Here is a 21,451-nt window from a genome sequence, read left to right as displayed (position 1 = left end):
AAATAAAGGACACATAAACGTTGGGGTGGATTAAAACAAACGATGAATGATTGGAGGGAGGACAGTGGACTTATCATTATCCTGTTTTGTTTGTAATTAAGACTTTTGGGTTGCTGAAATGTAGCATAGTGAATACTAACAAAATGTATACTTTCTCTTCTAGGAGAGGAGGGGGTGTAATTATCTCTCGCTTTGAAATGTTTCCCGAGACTGTGTCTTGGGAGAGCAGTTAGTGGAATTCTGCAGTTTTATAAGTATAAAGGTATCTGGATCCGGCCGTAAAAGGAGCCCCCAGATAAGTAAGGTCTGGCCATTTCTTTGTTTTTTTGCCCTACGTTTTAACACACACATTGCTGTTGTTGTTTTTGAAGAAAAAAAAAGCGTTCACTACGACCTCATCTTTCACCACTCCTACCTGTGATCTGAATCCAAGCCAGCAACCTGTGTACGAGCGGCAGGAGTGCGGCATGAGTCTTGAGACCGTGCATGTGGAGTGAGCATGGAGAGAGATCACATCCAAACTTCGCTCATGCTGCTGGTGTGCTGGTGGGAAAAAGGACCAGACAGAATGGACTGTACAGTATGACAGCTCAGGTGACAGATTTGTGTGCTTGGGATTATCCCCCAGATATTGAAATTGGGACATTATCAAGGGCCATCAATGGTGAAAGGCATGAGTTACATATGTGCCGTTGAGAAGATGAACTGTAACACTATCTGAAGAAGAAAATTAAGATACTTACAGACACCAGTGTTTCAGGTCAGGCAGTTTCTGTGCCCTCAAAAACACCTTTTAAGCCCAAATCCACCTTTTGTCCCATTATCCAGAATGCCACACTAAATACATTTGCCAAGAAGGTGAAATTTGATGTTGAGAATCTGTTTAAGGGTAAAATTGACTCTAACCAAACACAACGTAACCTTTCTAAGACAGAGAGAGATGCAGTTGAATCATTGTCCAAAAATGGACGGATTATGGTTAAAAAAGCAGACAAGGGTGGCGCTACAGTAGTGTGGAGTAAAGACAAATATGTGACAGAAGCCTACCGTCAATTAGACAATGATGAATTCTACCAATCTTTTACCTTCAACCTACAGAGGACCTAAACACTGAATTGAAAGGTATCCTCACAGAAGCTAAGGAGAATGGCTACATTTCAGACAATGAGTTCAAATGTATTTTCAATGACAGTCCGCATATGGCTTCTTTTATTTAATTTTTTTATCTTCTTCCAAAAGTCCACAAGAATCTTGAAAACCCCCCAGGCAGTAAAAATGGCAAAGGTAGTTTGCACACATCAATCTTTAGGAAGCCTACAGATGGTTCCTCTCTAGGTTTCTTCCAAGGTTCTGGCCTTTCTAGAGAGTTTTCCCTAGCCACCGTGCTTCTACACCTGCATTGCTTGCTGTTTGGGGTTTTAAGCTGGGTTTCTGTAAAGCACTTTGTGACATCAACTGATTTAAGAAGGGCTATTTAAATACATTTGATTGATTGAATACCATTTTGAGGGCAGACATTCTCTTTTAGCCTTTTGGGGTGAAAATCTATGGCCAATTCCAAAGAGTCTGCAGAATTTGCGATCAGGAAACAGACTACAGTGTCAAATCTGCTGTATTGGAGAATCCCTTCTTGAATCGGGGCTACAGTGCTCAGGTCCTGAAAGATGCAGGTATAAGGGCTGGACGACTAGACAGAGAGAACTTGTTGCGAAGGGGAGTGCCTCATGATGCATCAGAGAGAGTATACTTTGTTACAAAATACAGCACTGAAGCAGAGAACATTAAAATAATCATTAAAAATAATTGGGGAATCATCCAAAGTGATACGCTACAACGCCAAGTCTTCCCAGAGCCACCAGTCATAAGCTTTAAGAGATGTCCTACCCTAAATTACAAATTAGTTCACAGCTATCTTCCTGGTGGCTAGACCACAAACCCAAAGGCTCTTTAAAATGCAACCAGTGCAACCATTGCAGAAATATTGCACAGAAAAGGTTTTTTGTTGACACAGCTTCTAAAATGGAGTATCAAGTCAAGCATTTATTTAACTGCAAAACCACTCATAGAAATATCCACAGTGCAAAGTGTTTTACATTGGACAGACAAAAATACGACTTCAAGACCGCTTAGCGGAACACAGGTACGCCATACGGGTAGGCAATGAAGACTACCCCATGGCAAGGCACTACAAGTCCTTACACCATGGCAACCCTGCCTCCTTACAAGCTATGGGTATTGATCATGATCTGGCCTCAATTAGAAAAGGGGAATGTCTTAAACAGCTAAACCAAAGGGAAAGTTTTGGGATTTACAAACTACAGGCCACTAAATACCCTGGTTTAAATGAAGATATGGATTTCTCACCTTTCCTGTAGGGTTGTGATAGGTCTATTTGATGTCATCTAGTGGACATTTTTGCTCTATTACCCTCAGCTATGTTTAGACTGTTGTTGTCCATGTTTTCTGTGTTTTAGGGTACTATGGAATAGATGCCTCTCCTATTCTTGGCACTTTGCCCAGTCATATTCAAGGCTGGAACAATCTTTCTAGGGGTTCTGATGCTTCTAGCTTGGAGTTGCATTTTTGATATCTACAGTATTTCACTTTTTAATGTGTATAGTATTGCTTACTAGGTGTTGTCCAATGAATGCTGTAACTACTCCCTCTTCAAATCAGGGCTGATTGGAAAAAGCTGTTCAAAAGAGGACATTGTATTATAATTTCTTTGTACTCCCTGACAAAGGCCATGCAGACGAAACACATCAGAGCTTTTAAACTTTGTTTCCATTGAACATGCCATACAAATAAATGCATTTTAATTAATTATATGAAGAGTGCCTTGATCCTCTGCTTTTTTTGTTGTTGAGGGCTCCAATTCCTTTCGGCCTCGAATTAGTCCTTACTGAAGTTTTTCTTGGTAAGCTCTTCTCGTGTGTCTGTCAGATCTCTGCAAATGTGGTAGTAAACCAAGTGTTTAACCTTGATTGAATGAACCCCATGAATTTGTGATACATTAACTGATAATTGATGACAAGATAAACAGATTATGCGCGATTGAACTACAATGTAGGCGGCCTGGAACGCGGCCATTCTCAAATCAAGAATCATTGGTCCGCTCAGACCATGTGATCTACAGTAGACTTCCTAGGCGGATGATTGAGTGTTTTGCTGGATATAGATTTTTCTGAGTTTGAGGTGGCTGTGATTTAATCGCTTTGAGATCCATTTCACCTCAATCAAATACGTTTTGGCGAAAGACCATGGCTACGCATGAATGTCACCGAAATCAACACTCCGATAACAGTAGAACGCGATGAAAAGCGACAGTTTACCATACGACTAAATGGTAACGTAAGCTACGCGAAATCGTACGTGTTTTCCCTTTTAACAGCTGTTTACCAAAGAGTGTGGTTAAGCTAGTTAGCTAACCAACGTTTTCATAATCTTTTGCGCTAGTTTACCTCTGCATTCGAACTGTAATTTAGATAGGAAAAAGTAATCTCCTTTTCTAATGGTCGTTGTTAGTAAACAAACGGACAAAAGGCTACTAACTAGAACTCAAGTAGCATAGCCAAATATTTTTTTTGCGTTAGCCAACGAGGCTAATTGTTAGCTTTCTGGCATTGAACGGGTGAATTGAATGCTTTTGCTGTCACGCATCTAAAATGTTGTTCTTCTCAGTTTGCTAGTTTATGTGCATGCACAAGTAAGTCATGCCAACTTACTTAGCATATAAATAATGTGTTACATTGTCTTTAAGTTTCTATTCTGAAAGATTGCACCCTTCTAAATAAACCCTTATCCCTTTGGTCCCAGGCTCTCATGACTGTGCGGTCCTCTTGTATGAGTATGTCGGGAAGAAGACTGGACCTGCAGCATACGGATGTTCCAGACGTCTACAGAGGGAGAGGCATTACCAAGGTTCGACTGTCTGACAATATGGAGTGGAACCGTGGCCCAATGCCAAAATAGACACTACACCCTCACTCCTATTATATCCCAAGATCTTTTTTATATTTATCTGGGCCTTTCAGATAAGCGATGGGAGTCCAAAGGTCTCAGTATTAGTAGTTAGGCATAGTTGCTCTTGCTGCTGGTGATTCTCTGATCCACCTCTACGCAGACTACACCATTCTGTATACTTCTGGCCCCTCTTTGGACACTGTGTTAACTAACCTCCAGGCGAGCTTCAATGCCATACAACTCTCCTTCCGTGGCCTCCAACTGCTCTTAAACGCAAGTAAAACTAAATGCATGCTATTCAATTGATCACTGCTCGCCCGTCCAGCATCACTACTCTGGACGGCTCTGACTTAGACTACGTGGACAACTACAAATACCTGGGTGTCTGGTTAGACTGTAAACTCTCCTTCCAGACTCACATTAAGCATCTCCAATCCAAAATTAAATCTAGAATCGGCTACCTATATCGCAACAAAGCATCCTTCACTCATGCTGCCAAACATACCCTCGTAAAACTGACCATCCTACCGATCCCCGACTTTGGTGATGTCATCCATAAAATAGCCTCCAACACTCTACTCAACAAATTGGATGCAGTCTATCACAGTGCCGTCCGTTTTGTCACCAAAGCCCCATACACTACCCACCATTGCGACCTGTACACTCTCGTTGGGTGGCCCTCGCTTCATTCTCGTCGCCAAACCCACTGGCTACAGGTTATCTACAAGTCTCTGCTAGGTAAAGCCCCGCCTTATCTCAGCTCACTGGTCATCATAGCAGCACCCACTCGTAGCACGCGCTCCAGCAGGTATATCTCACTGGTCACCGCCAAAGCCAATTCCTCCTTTGGTCGTCTTTCCTTCCAGTTCTCTGCTGCCAATGACTGGAACAAACTGCAAAAATCTCTGAAGCTGGAGACTCATATCTCCCTCACTAGCTTTAAGCACCAGCTGTCAGAGCAGCTCACAGATCACTGCACCTGTACATAGCCCATCTGTAAACAGCTCATCTATCTACCTCATCCCTATACTGTATTTATTTATCTTGCTCCTTTGCACCCCAGTATCTCTACTTGCACATTCATCTTCTGCACATCTACCATTCCAGTGTTTAATTGCTATATTCTAATTACTTCGCCACCATGGCCTATTTATTGCCTTAACTTACCTCATTTGCACTCACTGTATATAGACTTTGTTTTCTTTTGTTCTACTGTATTATTGTTTTGTTTATTCCATGTGTAACTCTGTGTTGTTGTATGTGTCGAATTGCTATGCTTTATCTTGGTCAGGCCGGAGTTGCAAATAAGAACTTGTTCTCAACTAGCCTACCTGGTTATATAAAAAAATGGAGCCCATGGCCTTGTCCAGAAACAACCCCTAATGTTACCCAATATTTGCAATATCACAATTCTGCAGGAGGACCCTCTTGCAATCTGGAGCTGCTCAGCTCACTCTATGTATGGAGAGAAGTCTTTGTACATCTTTAACCCAGTAAGAGATAGTAAATAGTTTCCTAAGCTGGCAAGCCGATAAACTGCTTTTATTGGACAGTTTGGACTCTTTCCCATCTAGTTCTCTTTTTAAACAGCTGCCTGGCAATATGAACGTTGCTTGTAATTCTGGAAATCCAAGCATTGGCCTGTTTATTCAGTGCTTTGCCAGATGAGCTCAGCTCAGTGGGTAATATCAAGGGAGCAGTTATGGTAGAGATAAGAGGAAGAAGGAAATTAAAACATGTTTTGTTTGACGATCTGTGTAGACCGGAATGTTACTGTTTTCAAATCTTTATATCAAATAAAATTTAATAAAGCAAGTGTCTCACCTTTCATCTGCAGTCCCTGGTTAGTGCATGTATTAAAATAAAACCAGTGACAAAGACAATGACTTTCTAAACTCAAGCTACAAAACAATTCCTACATTAAATGGCAATGTTCTGCAGGTGCCATGGATTTTGCGGTGGAAGAGGATCTGAAGGCTCACCTGACCTGCTGGTACATCTAGAAATAAGTCAGAGAATCCCCAACCTCAACACCTGGAGCACATCCACCCAATGTGACCCCATGACAGAGAGGAGCGGAGAGAGACTGAGGTAGAAAGCATGGGCTCATGCTTTTGGTTTGGAGGGCTTTGTGCTCTGTTTTTTGGGGGGTGGTAAGGGAGAGGGCAACTATAATAGAGCTATCCCTATCTCTACGGACATAAAGACTCCCTGTTGGAGAGGAAGTGTCCGAGTGCCATTGTCATTACTCGCGGCCTGTCCATGGGCATTGACGTTTGTGTAAAAATAAAGGAATGTTGCAGAGTCTTTCTGCCCCCAAGGCTGTCTTATCTATACATTGGCAAGACTACTGTATGCAGGATTCTTGTTTTTTGTACTGTAAGAAGCAATGTCTCCATCACGCTTCGGCCGTATTGCTTTCATCTATCCTGTCTTGGCTGGTCCTTGAAGAGGAGTGAACAATGACACTTGGAAGGGAAAAGCTTTCTGGAGTGAAATGCAACCCTGATCAGTCAGGTCTTTAGTTTCAATGTTTGTCCTCTTGTCAAAACCGGAAAGACAAAAAACAGCTGTTCATCAGGACCTTGATTAGCTGAAGCAGGTGTGTTAGAGCAGGGTTGGCGCAATAGTGTGCACATCCAATAGCTCTCCAGGAGGAGGGTTGGCCACACTTGGTTTACTTTAGACCATCAACTTGTGGGCTATATACCCTATATGCAGTCAGCCTGTTGTGGGCTAGTGAGGAGCTTCCCTCTATGCTGCCTAAGACTGTCCCCATGTTCATCAGGACGACCACTCTTCAGTAGTCCTACATTTCACCTTAAAATGCTACTGTACAGAAAGCTGCTTTGCTATCTGACATGAGACATTGCCATAGAACCTTCATTGACAGTGGGGGTGATCTTCTACTGTCTGTAAAAGCACCAATTCAGGGCTGTTCTACTACAGTTCAAATCTTGTGTGACATTTTGTCTATACAGTTTACAAGCATGGCTTAAGAAAGAAGAAAACAAAATTCCAATATCAAGTGACTGGTTTTACCCTTTGTATTTTTTATTTGCTGAGTATCTTAAACTGCAGTAGGGATTCTCTCTGGCTTTGACCTAGGTGAGATATACCATTTGCTAGGTGATAATGCACACTGGTCAGGTAGGCAGTAAAACTAATGACAGCCTTCAGAGGTTGGCTCTGTAGGCCTACTGTCTGACAGAGATGGGTATAAAGTCTGCAGACTGTCTGATATTATTTTCTATGTCTATCTTATTTTAAACTAGCTAATAATTGAAATGTTGATTTACAATGATTTACAAGTGCCTTATACATTTAAAGTTTCCTAGTATACTTAACCTCTGAGCTGCAGAATACCAAGGTGATTACATTTTAAAATGTGCACTTTATTAAATCAATCTATTGGAAAGGGAGGCAGGGAGTAGGCAAAATAATTGCACATGTTACCTTGGTTTACACTAGCTTGGTTACAACACACACAGGTCTACACCGTGTGTGTGATTTAAACCAGAGATCAGCTCACTAGAGAAGCTTGGAGAGGACAGGACACAATATGGGTGAGTATACCAACCTGAGGCAGGTAAATATCACACCCACTTCAGTGTGACAGTCAGTTGCATTGAAGCTTGAGTGTTTTATTTATTTTTAACTAGGCAAGTGCGTTAAGAACAAATTCTTACTTACAATGACGGTCTAACGGGGAACAGTGGGTTAACTGCCTTGTTCAGGGGGCAGGACAGATTTGTATCTTGTCAGCTCGGGGATTCGATCCAGCAAACTTTCTGTTTCTAGGCCAACACTCTAACCACTAGGCTACCTGAGTGTAGCCCATAAGGGGAAATAGCAAGTGGAATAATGTACCTGCTGCGCAACCTGGCTATAGAATGGTTTGTCCTACTCGAGTCCCATAGTGTTGTCCTTGCTTGCGATTGGTCATCTCCCAACTGTTACAAGACACGAACATGATTTGTGTATGCAGCATTTACCGCATATGTGTTGAGCACATTTTGCATTAGTTTACGTCAAAAGGTACTAGTGTAGTAAATTAAACTGACCTCTACATTTACATGGTGTAAATAATGAGTGGTACATCCTACATGCATTAAATTAATTATGGGAAATGTAGTACGACAAAGTACATGAAGTCGTCCTCGCAGTGTGTTGCAAGTATCGCATACACTACATATCCTAGCTTGCACTGCGTCGACAGCAGTCGTGTGTCGGTTCTCCAAGATGGCGTCGTTGGGAAGGAGGCGCGGTGTCCAAGTCAACAGGGAGAGGTCAGTTATACTCAATCATTGCCATATCACGACTATTTGTGTCCAATGTCTATTTTATGATACGCCACACATTCACTATTCCAACATATGACTTTTAAAAGCAAAATGCAGCTGTCACTTTCCCGAATTCCTTCCTCCATAACTGCTCATGTGATGTTTTGATTAGCATGTTTGCTAGCCTGTTCATCAAAGCTTCAAAATCAAGTTCTGCATAGGTTAGCCACCCAACTAAAATAGTGTGAAAACATGCCGTAACGTTACAAAGTAGATATACTAGCTCATATCAAATATCGGTCGTATAACACAACGTTTACTCACCGCTTGCAATTTACGTATTAGATAGTTTTCAGAGCAGCAAGCTTCCAAACAGCGGTGGAGCTAACCAATGTAACGTTATGACCTGACGTTATGCAAAGCTGCGTCCAATACAGCACAACAACTAATATAGATGTTACTGGAATTGTTGAAACAGTTGTGAATGATCAACATTCTCGCTAACCCAGAGTTTTGTTTACGTTAGCTAACAGTAGTTAGCTACTTGACGGGTGCGTTCGGAATTCGCACTGGCGTGTCAGACTCTGACTCAGTGTGCTCAGCCAGGGTGAATTTACGAACGCAGGCTTATTTAGCTAACCGTGTGAACATTGTTAGGAGCTAGTTAGTACTCTTGCGCGGGGCATAATGTTTGCAAAGTGAAGGATTCGAGTTTTACACGTGTGAGTTATTTCCACTTGATATAGCTGCATTTGTTTTCTCCCGCATATTGTTTATTGCCCATAGCTACGTTAGCATTAACACCATAGTTTATTACTAACAGGCAACTTGACAGTGACTGATGCCTAGTTAGTGAACTCTGAGAATTTTAAACGCGAGAAAATACCCTGCTTTCCCTTTGATTCAACAGCTCTTATTTATGTCAAACATGCACAGGCAACACAAGTCAAAGTAACACAAGTGTCTTGTTTTTACCATATATTGTGCTGAAAAAAGTTGTTGTGCAGTAATCTGATATCAAGGTCATGGACTACATGTCAATTTAAAAAAGTAGTTCCCCATATTTCTTCACAAGTGGTATTCATCTTTTATATTTTTTTTTATTTCACCTTTATTTAACTAGGTAGGCTAGTTGAGAACAAGTTCTCATTTGCAACCGCGACCTGGCCAAGATAATGCAAAGCAGTTCGACACATACAACAACAGTTACACATGGAATAAACAAATATACAATCAATAATACAGCATGTGCAAATGAGGTAGGATAAGGGTGGTAAGGCAATAAATAGATAATACATCTCAACATCATCATTAAAAAAGATGCAACCACTTGCCTTAGGCCCCGAAGCTGCACAATTGCTATGAAGCTTGGAAAATAATGATCTTTTCCATCTACTTACTATTTATAATCTCCTCTCTCTGTGCACAGGGGAGTGATGGCAGCAACGGACTGCTACATCGTTCACGAGATCTACAACGGGGAGAATGCGCAGGACCAGTTTGAGTACGAGCTGGAGCAGGCACTGGAGGCACAGTACAAGTACATTGTGATCGAGCCCACGCGCATTGGTGACGAGACGGCCCGCTGGATCGCCGTGGGCAACTGCCTGCACAAGATGGCCGTGCTGTCAGGCACCGCCTGCCTCCTGACGCCGCTCTCGCTACCGCCCGAGTACTCGCGCTACGTAGCACTGCCCACTGGTGCCCTCAGCGTGGCTTGCTCCACCCTCTATGGAATCTCCTGGCAGTTTGATCCCTGCTGCAAGTACCAGGTGGAGTACAACAGCCAAAAACTCTCGCAGCTGCCCCTGCACACACTCACCTCCTCCACGCCAGTGGTGCTGGTGCGCAGGGACGACATCCACAGAAAGAGACTCCACAACACGATAGCGCTGGCCGCCCTGGCCTACTGCGCCAAGAAGATCTACGAACTCTACGCGTTATGAGCACACTCGGAAGAGGTTTAAAAAATATATATATAATGGGAAAAGAAAGAATCCGCCAAGTGGAAGCCATGCGCACAGTCGAGGGTTTGCCCCTAACCCCCCCACCCCACTTGAGCGGGCGCTTAATTTTGGGCTGTTTGATGGATCAGAGGGATATAGCTAAATCTAGAAGGAATTATTTTTACCTTCTCATTTTCTTTACTTGTAAGTGACATCACCAGTGCACTTATCCATATGGAACCCTTGTGCCTCTTCCCTGTCCCTGTACCCCTCAATACACTAAGTTAGTGCACAAGGGTAGCTAAGTAAAAATAAATAGACTGAATCGTGTTGCAGTTGAAATGGACAGACTTAAGTATTACCAACATTTGTCTATTCCTTGTAGTTTTACTGTGCCCCTTTCTTGCTGATCAGTACGTTACCCTTTCATTAAACATTAGGATATTTCAAACTCTCCTTTCTGTATTTTCTTTTTCATTAAACAAATTCTACACCATATCTTGAATCACAAAGGCAATAGCACTACCTTTTCCAGATTTGTCTTTCTAGGTTTACTCACTCTTTGGAACAAAGACAAAGTCAAGGCCTTTAAACATACTTGTTTGGTCATCCCTCACCAGTCAGTCGTTACGGACAAGACAGACCAACACAAACGCAGCAAGTCCTATTGCCTTTATTCATTTCTCAACTATTCTACATGTTGAATCGCCACCATCGTGTTGGTCTGTCTTGTCCTTTACACACATGCAGTCATGGGTAAAAAGCCTGTCCAAATGGAGCTCTTTGTGGGATTGTTACACTTAATGGGGACTTGCTGTGAGTGGGTTGTGTATGTAAGGGACATATACACTACCATTCAAAAGTTTGAGGTAACTTAGAAATGTCCTTTAAAATAACATCAAATTTATCAGAAATACAGTGTAGACATTGTTAATGTTGTAAATGACTATTGTAGCTGTAAACGGCAGATGTTTTTCTGGAATATCTACATAGGCGTACAGAGGCCCATTATCAGCAACCATCACTCCTGTGTTCTGATGGCACATTGTGTTAAACTTGAATTAGCTATCATTTTAAAAGGCTAATTGATCATTAGAAAACCCTTTTGCAATTATGTTAGCACAGCTGAAAACTGTTGTCCTGATAAAAGAAGCAATAAAACTGGCCTTTCGACTAGTTGGAGTATCTGGAGCATCAGCATTTGTGGGTTTGATTACAGGCTCAAAATGGCCAGAAACAAAGGACTTTTTTCTGAAACTCTGAGAAATGAAGGCTATTCCATGTGAGAAATTGCCAAGAAACTGAAGATCTCGTACGATGCTGTGTACCTTCACAGAACAGCGCAAACTCTCTAACCAGAATAGAAAGAGTGGGAGGCCCCGGTGCATAACTGAGCAAGAGGACAAGTACATTAGTGTCTGGTTTGAGAAACAGATGCCTCACAAGTCCTCAACTGGCAGCTTCATTAAATAGTACCCGCAAAACACCAGTCTCAACGTCAACAGTGAAGAGGCGACTCTGGGATGCTGGCCTTCTTTTGCCCATCTTAATCTTTTTTTATTGGCCATATGTTTTTTTAAAATTTGTTTTTAATTTACACTGCCTAGAAGGCCAGCATCCCCGAGTTGCCTCTTGACTGTTGACGTTGAAACGGGTGTTTTGCGGGTACTATTTAATGAAGCTGCCATTTGAGGATGCTTGGTGTATATGGATCTGATTCCCAAATGGTGCCAGTAGTCTTGTGGTGTTTTTTAATCTTAAAATCAGGTTGTTTGCTATGTAAAATACAACATGTAAAGCGACCTGTCCGGGTTACAAGAAAATGGTCATTCTTAGTTTATTTTTTTTAATGTCTCACTAGTAAATTAACAAGCTGTTGTAGGCCTTTGGAAATTTCACTGAGAGAGCAATATTAATGTGTTTTTAACCAATTGTATTTAGTTTTTGGAATATTATTTGAAATTGTCAGGTTTTGCAGCTTGATGGGGGCCAAATTGTCATTCTTTGCAATGCTTGAAATGGTTTGCAAGTGTTGATTATGACTGCATTGGAAATGTAACCAGCCGACCAAGTATTTGGCTATCATCAGTACAGGGCAACACCCCGTTAGCCTGTGTTTTCTTTCACGTTTCTGCTTTGCAAAATATTATACAAACTGAACAATGCCCATCCATGTTTTTTCTAGTAATTGTGCTAGATTATTACCTCCAGCTTTGGATCATCTTGATATGAATTTGAGTCGTGTGATACCAGAGAAGAGAGGCCCAAGTCGGTGGGAAATCTGTCTCCCTCCAGCAGGTGGCGTATTTCCATTGTTTCGCACACCAAGCAAGGAGTTTTTGTATGGAGGTCAATGAGTGTCGAATTTGGTCAACAGAAAAATGAATGGCTTATTTGATCAAATATACGTTTCGTAATGCTTAAGTTGTTACGAGTGTATTGATATAAGTAGTAAACGTGACTTCCCTGCAACTTAGATAAAGTTTTTTTTCTTAGAGTTGTCTGAAATGGCTACGCATATTCATGACATGAGGCTAGTAGTAGCATACAGGCGGTTGACGTCAATAACCCTCATTGAATATTCAAAACAGGATTACAATAATGAGATGTATAATGAGAAAGGACAGCCTGCTGTTCCGCTTCGTGGATAACGACTACCATTGTTAAGGCGGAGAGACCTGTGTCTTGTCAGTATATCCATCATCTTTGGTGTGGCTGTGGCAGATAAATATGTGTGGAGTTGATTATTGTAAACTAAAGGAATACAACCTGTTTCCACCTGTTAAAAAACGGGATAACCCGGGTTAGAAATAATGCGCACCCACTGTTTGACAGCCTACGTGAGGCGTCCCGCACCTGTGGCGGAGAAACTCCTGCTGCTTACCACGTCGGGGACCAAGATCATCTATCATAATAAACCTTTGTATGTGGACGACGATTCACACGGTCAGGTTCAGGTGTGTCAACTCATTCGGCATAGCAACATATTTGCTGCACTTTGGTTAGTCATGTTGAGCTTATTATTAGCCATCTGTCATTAGCTGCAGTACTAGCTAGGCTCATATTTTAGTATGGTGGCTCGGTTGTGGAATATTTCAAATAATTTAGCAACTGATGTAGTTAGTGACTGATTCTTCTGTATTTAATGTGAGGGTTCTGCCTTGTTGCAAAGTAAACTAGCTAGAAGTCCAAACTGTGTCATTGTATACGGTCGGGGGCATAACAGCAGCTGTCACTTGTTAGTGTGTGTGTTTGTTTCTATTTAGCCAGCAGATCCGCTTGCTTACAGCTGCACTGGTGTCGATTCGCACTATAAAACATGTGTGAAGCGCAAACGAACCCAGACTGAAACGAATCCTGGACCTGCGTGAGTAGCGGGTGCAAGATTCAGGACCAGAGTACCAGGTATTGTGACACAGCAGCGCGAGTCGCGTGAAACTTTTTTGCTTGTGTAAACAAGCTAGCTCCCTAACATGATGTAGAATGTGTGTTTTGCTAATCGCACTCAAACTGTTTTCAGGTCTTATGAAAGCAAAACGTATTGTGTAGAATTCTTACAAATGCTCCAGGTAACCGAACCAGGGTACACATTTTATGTGAAAACGCCCTAATTTAGGAGCCGGCTGAAAACTTACCTCAAACATGGGATGAGAAATGCGTTGTACTCCGAATCAGTGGAGGACCATCCTCCTCACTGAATTTCATAAATTGTGAAACATTAAAGTTATCCTTTTTAGATAAAACTATAAATATATTTCACAAAATAATTGATTAATAAAACGCACTGTTTTGCAATTAAGTTCTACAATAGCCTCAGCAGCACTTTGTAGGGTAGTACCATGGTGTAGCCGGAGGGCAGCTAGTTTCTGTCCACCAGCTAGGTACATTGACTTAAATACAAAACCTAGGAGGCTAATGGTTCTCACGCCCTTCCATGGAAGTACACAGTCATCATGACAACTTCTGGAGGACGTTCTCCAACCTATCAGAGCTCTGAAATGTTGTCCACCCAATCAAAGGATGAGAGAATTAATCTACTACTGAAAGCATAAGCTACAGCTAGCTAGCACTACAGTGCATACAATGTGGTGAGTAATTGACTCAGAGAGCGAAAGACAATAGTTGAATAGTTTTGAACAAATGAATTTCTTCAAAAAGGAAGAAGCGAGAGAGGGCTAGCTATTGTTCTATTTTTTGCACTTTCACCTAGTTTAGCTTACTCAGAGGGGTGCTATGTTAGCTAGCTGGCTATGGCTATCCAACACTGGAACTCTTCAAAGTCAAGGTAATCTTTTTTGGTTTTATAAATTTATTGCCACCGGGGCCCACCGGTGTAACTGCTTGCTGACAGTACACTGTACTGCATGATTTGTAGCGTTAGTTCTAGTAACTATGTTGACTATGACGTTTGCTAATATGGTGTAGCGCTTATGAAATGAAGGTTTGGCTTGGAAAGTTTTTTTTTCCGCCTGGTCACAGACAGCTGATATGTTGTGCACTGAAGTCCACAATCGAAGGGAAAAGGTGTTATGCGAGCATGCTGTTTGTATGTGGCTGCTATGAAAGTGAACTGTGTTTCAGGGGGATAATCTACTGTAAGTCGCTCTGGATAAGAGCGTCTGCTAAATGACTAAAATGTAATGTTAATGTAATCATAATGCCGACTCTGTTGGAAAAAAAATTCTTAAACGAAACGGGGATAAACATACCTGAATTTGTCCAATAGAAACGTTCATTTGCAACTGTTGGACTAATGATTACACCCTAGATCATCTCGATGCAGGCAAGAGTGTGCAAGGCGGCATTGAATATATCACTGTCTGTCACCTTGATTACTTAGGTTCACAGGTCGTGAGAAATGTATTTTATAAACTTTCATTCATAGGCTAGGTTTAGAAACCTCATGATGGGTATAGGGAAAATTCAAGTATTTACTTTATTTAACTAGGCAAGTCAGTTAAGAACAAATTGTTAGTTACATTGACGCCCTATGAACAGTGGGTTAACTGCCTTGTTCGTCACCTCGGGGATTCGATCTAGCAACCTTTCGGTTAATGGCCCAACGCTCTAACCATGTAGTAGACTAAACTTATCGATGTTACATTGAACTGGGTGAATGGAATGAGAATGACAGTCATCCAATATGCTGTAATACGTGGAGTTCCAGGTCTCCGGCAGCCTCTGGAACTGCCGGTCTGCAGCCAACAAGGCTGAGTTCATCTCAGCCTATGCTACCCTCCAGTCCCTAGACTTCCTGGCGCTGACGGAAACATGGATTACCACAGATAACACTGCTACTCCTACTGCTCTCTCTTCGTCTGCCCACGTGTTCTCGCATACCCCTAGAGCATCGAGCCAGCGGGGTGGTGGCACTGGAATCCTCATCTCTCCCAAGTGGACATTCTCTCTTTCTCCCCTGACCCATCTGTCTATCTCCTCATTTGAATTCCATGCTGTCACAGTTACCAGCCCTTTCAAGCTTAACATCCTTATCATTTATCGCCCTCCAGGTTCCCTTGGAGAGTTCATCAATGAGCTTGACGCCTTGATAAGTTCCTTTCCTGAAGATGGCTCACCTCTCACAGTTCTGGGTGACTTTAACCTCCCCACGTCTACCTTTGACTCATTCCTCTCTGCCTCCTTCTTTCCACTCCTCTCCTCTTTTGACCTCACCCTCTCACCTTCCCCCCTACTCACAAGGCAGGCAATACGCTTGACCTCATCTTTACTAGATGCTGTTCTTCCACTAATCTCATTGCAACTCCCCTCCAAATCTCCGACCACTACCTTGTATCCTTTTCCCTCTTGCTCTCATCCAACACTTCTCACTCTGCCCCTACTCGGATGGTATTGCGCCGTCCCAACCTTCGCTCTCTCTCTCCCGCTACTCTCTCCTCTTCCATCCTATCATCTCTTCCCTCTGCTCAAACCTTCTCCAACCTATCTCCTGATTCTGCCTCCTCAACCCTCCTCTCCTCCCTTTCTGCATCCTTTGATTTTCTCTGTCCCCTATCCTCCAGGCCGGCTCGGTCCTCCCCTCCTGCTCCGTGGCTCGACGACTCACTACGAGCTCACAGAACAGGGCTCCGGGCAGCCGAGCGGAAATGGAGGAAAACTCGCCTCCCTGCGGACCTGGCATCCTTTCACTCCCTCCTCTCTACATTCTCCTCTTCTGTCTCTGCTGCTAAAGCCACTTTCTACCACTCTAAATTCCAAGCATCTGTCTCTAACCCTAGGAAGCTCTTTGCTACCTTATCCTCCTCCCCCTCCCCCCCTCCTCCCTCTCTGCGGATGACTTCGTCAACCATTTTGAAAAGAAGGTTGACGATATCTGATCCTCGTTTGCTAAGTCAAACGACACCGCTGGTCCTGCTCACACTGCCCTACCCTGTGCTTTGACCTCTTTCTCCCCTCTCTCTCCAGATGAAATCTCGCGTCTTGTGACGGCCGGCCGCCCAACAACCTGCCCACTTGACCCTATCCCCTCCTCTCTTCTCCAGACCATTTCCGTAGACCTTCTCCCCTACCTCACCTCGCTCATCAACTCATCCTTGACCGCTGGCTACATCCCTTCCGTCTTCAAGAGAGCGAGAGTTGCACCCCTTCTGAAAAAACCTACACTCGATCCCTCCGATGTCAACGACTACAGACCAGTATCCTTTCTTTCTTTTCTCTCAAACTCTTGAACGTGCCGTCCTTGGCCAGCTCTCCTGCTATCTCTCTCAGAATGACCTTCTTGATCCTAATCAGTCAGGTTTCAAGGCTGGGCATTCTACTGAGACTGCTCTTCTCTGTGTCACGGAGGCTCTCCGCACTGCTAAAGCTAACTCTCTCTCCTCTGCTCTCATCCTTCTAGACCTATCTGCTGCCTTTGATACTGTGAACCATCAGATCCTCCTCTCCACCCTCTCCGGGTTGGGCATCTCCGGTGCGGCCCACGCTTGTCATCTCCCGTCTGGATTACTGCAACTCGCTGTTGGCTGGGCTCCCTGCCTGTGCCATTAAACCCCTACAACTCATCCAGAACGCCGCAGCCCGTCTGGTGTTCAACCTTCCCAAGTTCTCTCACGTCACCCCGCTCTCTCCACTGGCTTCCAGTTGAAGCTCGCATCCGCTACAAGACCATGGTGATTGCCTACGGAGCTGTGAAGGGAACGGCACCTCCATACCTTCAGGCTCTGATCAGGCCCTACACCCAAACAAGGGCACTGCGTTCATCCACCTCTGGCCTGCTGGCCCCCCTACCTCTGAGGAAGCACAGTTCCCGCTCAGCCCAGTCAAAACTGTTCGCTGCTCTGGCACCCCAATGGTGGAACAAGCTCCCTCACGACGCCAGGACAGCGGAGTCAATCACCACCTTCCGGAGACACCTGAAACCCCACCTCTTTAAGGAATACCTAGGATAGGATAAAGTAATCCTTCTAACCCCCCCCCCCCTTAAAAGATTTAGATGCACTATTGTAAAGTGGTTGTTCCACTGGATATCATAAGGTGAATGCACCAATTTGTAAGTCGCTCTGGATAAGAGCGTCTGCTAAATGACTTAAATGTAATGTAATGTAATAGAAATAAGACCATTCAAAAAAAAAAAAAAAAAGTGTCCTCCCTCATCTTAAACTGCACCGACTGCCATTGCTCCAAATTGTCCCATTATCCCATCTGCATAGAATGGACCCCATTTTTACTGCGAAACCATTTACAGAAAATTGTGTATGTCCAAACTATTGGATTTAAGCTGATTGGTCCCTCTTTAATCCGCTTTACAACCTGTGTAGAGCTTAACTGGCATACATAGGTGGCACGTGAGTTTAAAGTTTGGGGAAGATGAAATGCACCTTTATAATAAAGCATTACATGAATAATCGAATTTGGTCACTTTTGAAAACAGTGTTTTCCCGCTAATTGATTGCATTTTAGAGCATTCGCTCATAAAGCCTACTGCTGTGTGCGCAATGCTGCGCTTATAATGTAAAGAAATAGCCTAATAGTTTATCAACATTTTAATTTAAATGTTCTTAACTGTTGCATGAGCCTCATTGCTTTAAAAACTTTTTTTTATGTGAGTGGTATTGATTTGGGATCTATCGCATCCCGTAAAGTATGTTTGGAATATTTATTTATTGCACAGAAAGACAAGCTGTTAGATAGAATAGGTCAACTCTTGTACTATGGGGAATAGTAGATTGACATAGGCTAGTGCTTTTGATGTTGGTTAGGCCTACTCATCAAGGTGGCTGACAAATTAAATGTGGACAGTTCTAACATCTTCAATTATGCGCCTCGGAATTCGATAAGGGACGCATGCAGTTGCATCCCCATTGTGTCTGTATTCACTTGTAGCCTACTTCAGAGTTGAGATACCTGTGAGAAGGACCCGATCACATGAAGTGCATTGGCTAATAAGAATTGAGATATCTGAGAGAGCCATGTGAGTGAGAGGTGCTTTGGCGCAAGGCTGCTGGGAGAAGGGAATTATAATTATTATATTCAGCCCATGGGCACAACGGCCACTTTGGCTGCAAAAGGCATGGACTTCTTATGGGGCGTTACGGCCATACAAAGGGGATGCCGCCGGGAAATTCAAGGCCTGGTGAGAATATTAGCAAGTGCTTGTCAAATTGTGAATGAGAGACTGATGAAGTGTGTGCAGCCTGCATACGAAACAATGCAGAGCTCATGCCTTTCATGCACCTTTTTTTCAAATCATCATTAGAGCTGCATCATGCAGCCTTAAAATGTATTAAAAATCGAAACGTATAGCCAAACGTTTATTACAACTAAAGTTGCATAAATAACTCTAAATTAAGCATATAGGAGAACTTAAGGCTAGGCGTCCCGTCAGCGGGACGGACACCTGTCGACAACTTCCGGTGAAATTGGAGGGCGCGCAATTCAAATAAATAATCATAAAAATTATGGATTTTAAACATCTAGGTACATACAAGTGTCTTATATCTGTTAAAAGCTTAAATTCTTGTTAATCTAACTGCATTGTCCCGATTTACAATAGGCTTTACAGCGAAAGCATGCCATGCGATTGTTTGAGGACAGCGCCCCACATCAAAATATTTTTCAACCGGCACAGGCTTCGTAAAATCCCAAATAGCGATTAAATATTCACTTTTTGAAAATCTTCCTCTGATTTGCAATCCCAAGGGTCCCAGCTACAACATGCATGGTTGTTTTGTTAGATAAAATCCTTCTTTATATCCCAAAAAGTCTGTTTAGTTGGCGCCATCGATTTGAGTAATCCACTCGTTCAACGTGCAGAGAAAGGAATCCAAAAAGATACCGCTAAACTTTAAAGCAAGTCAAAATACGTTTCTATTTAATCCTCAGGTACCCTTAAATGTAATTAAACTATAATATTTCATATGGAAAGAAGTATGTTCAATAGAAAAGCTAAATTACCAAGTGCATGTCCTCTTCATCGCGCGCACAGACTGATTTCCAACTCTGGCTCCCTGTACCAAAACTCAAAATTCTTCCTTGTTTGGGAAGAAACAAGCCTGAAACCTTGAACAAAGACTCTTTACATCTAGTTGAAACCATAGGAATTGCAATCTGGGAGCTGGAATTGCATAGGACTCATAGCTTTCAATTGAAAGAGCATGGGCTCAACATTTTTTTTTTTTTATTCCGGTTGGTTTTTCATTGGATTTTCTCCTACCATATCAATTGTGTGTTAGACTCATACATTATTTTAACAGTTCTACAAACTTCAAAGTGTTTTCTATCGAATGGTACCAATTATATGCATATCCTGGCTTCTGGGCCTGAGTAACAGGCAGTTTACTTTGGGCACGTCAGTCAGACAGGAAGTTGAGAAAAATAGACCCTAGCCTGAAGATTAACCGCTCAACACAGAATAGTGCGTGTGCCACTCCTTTGGAAATCATTTGGAGAAAATATACAGCCATGTTCAATTGTATTCTTAATTTTATAAAATAATGCCACGGAATTCTAAGCGGGATGTTCACCAATGCTGGAAGAGGGGCCACGAGTAAAAACATTTGGGAACCCCTGCTCTAAGGGTTAGAAATTAAATACTCACCAAGAGGAAGGCCTTGTCATCAAAGTTTATCATCATTCATCTCCACTACAAAAGAGATAGAAGAGGATATTTGTAACATATAAGCAGGGAGTCAGGAAACAAGTGCAGAAGGTGAGTTTAATAATAACAAAAATTAAGATAATCAAACTGGAGTAGTGTATTGAACGTAAACAAAACTAATACTGCCTGAAGACCTGAGGCTACTGAGGGCTAAATAAAGGGAGACTGGGGCCTCCCGAGTGGCGCAGTGGTGTAAGGCAGTGCTAGTGGGGTCACTACAGACCTGGGCGCATGCATGCTGACATGGTTGCCAGTTCTATGGTGTTTCCTCCTACACAATCCAGGGGCTCAGCTTCCTACAGGGTGGGCAGAGTGGGAGGCTCCTGGTGGAGAGCCAGATGCGATCACCAGAATGGAAAACGGGAACCTCACTGGAGTGGCGGACGGTGCACTGGAGCCTCACATGGGCATCGTTCCAAACCTCCTCTGCGCACCTGAACCACTCGTCCACTGCAGGAGCTTCAGTCTGGCTCGGGGTCCACGGAGCCAGGGCTGGCTGATATCCTAGGACACACTGGAAGGGGGTCAGCCCAGTGGAGGAGTGACGCAGTGAATTCTGGTCGTACTACGCCCAGGGAAGGAACCAGGCCCACTCCCCCTTCAGGTCCTGGAAGGGACTGCTAAGGAACCTCCCCAGCTCCTGGTTCATCCTCTCCACCTGCCCATTGGACTGATGCCGGTATCCGGTATTTCATACCCCTGACGTGAATTAGGGGCCACGACGAGAGATGTGTGCGCCCAGGTCAACAGCCAACCCCTTATCCCAGTGGGAATGTTGGTGTGCTCTGGAGGACAGGTAGCAGGCGTGGGTTCCCTCTCCAGAGCCTTGCGTATGTTCACATCTACGTCCCGAAGCATGGTGGCAACGACTCGGGAAGGCAGAATGATGAGTGCACTCAGGACAGGAACCTCTCCCGAATCGTAGAGACGGGACAGGGCATCGGCTTTGATGTTCTTTGAACCTGGATGATATTACAAGGTGAACTCAAATCTATTGAAGAAAAGGCTACTTGCTTGGCACGGGTTCAGCCGCCTCGCTGTCCGTATGTACTCCAGGTTCTGATGGTCGGTGAGGATGAGAAATGAGTCCTTGGCACCGTCTCCACTCCTCTAATGCCAACTTCACCGCCAAGAGCTCACGGTTG

The 21,451-nt window shown here is 43.3% G+C and overlaps 1 protein-coding gene and 1 long non-coding RNA gene across 2 annotated transcripts; both read left to right on the top strand.

Annotated features, from left to right (window-relative positions):
- Positions 1–600: 600 nt before the first annotated feature.
- Positions 601–5,783, top strand: LOC145862976 (uncharacterized). The gene is made up of 2 exons (XR_014382274.1): positions 601–3,368; positions 3,817–5,783. It is a non-coding gene; the product is annotated as an uncharacterized LOC145862976 (long non-coding RNA).
- Positions 5,784–8,138: 2,355 nt separating this feature from the next.
- On the top strand, positions 8,139–10,643 carry LOC106583926 (transmembrane protein 11, mitochondrial). Its single transcript, XM_014168598.3, has 2 exons — positions 8,139–8,252; positions 9,676–10,643. Exons 1-2 carry the CDS (start codon positions 8,206–8,208, stop codon positions 10,190–10,192), a joined length of 564 nt encoding a protein of 187 aa, XP_014024073.1. The 5' UTR covers positions 8,139–8,205; the 3' UTR covers positions 10,193–10,643.
- The last annotated feature ends 10,808 nt before the right edge of the window (positions 10,644–21,451 follow it).

The sequence above is a fragment of the Salmo salar genome, chromosome 23 (assembly GCF_965601325.2).
Source record: "Salmo salar chromosome 23, fSalSal1, whole genome shotgun sequence".
NCBI lineage: Eukaryota > Metazoa > Chordata > Actinopteri > Salmoniformes > Salmonidae > Salmo > Salmo salar.
This window is presented reverse-complemented; position numbering and strand designations above follow the sequence as displayed.

What these genes read in the sequence shown, in the direction of transcription:
- LOC106583926 (XM_014168598.3), top strand. Translation starts at nt 8,206, where the DNA reads ATGGCGTCGTTGGGAAGGAGGCGCGGTGTCCAAGTCAACAGGGAGAG. An exon ending in GTCCAAGTCAACAGGGAGAG is followed by an intron (nt 8,253 to 9,675) that starts GTCAGTTATACT and finishes CTCTGTGCACAG; the next exon opens with GGGAGTGATGGCAGCAACGG.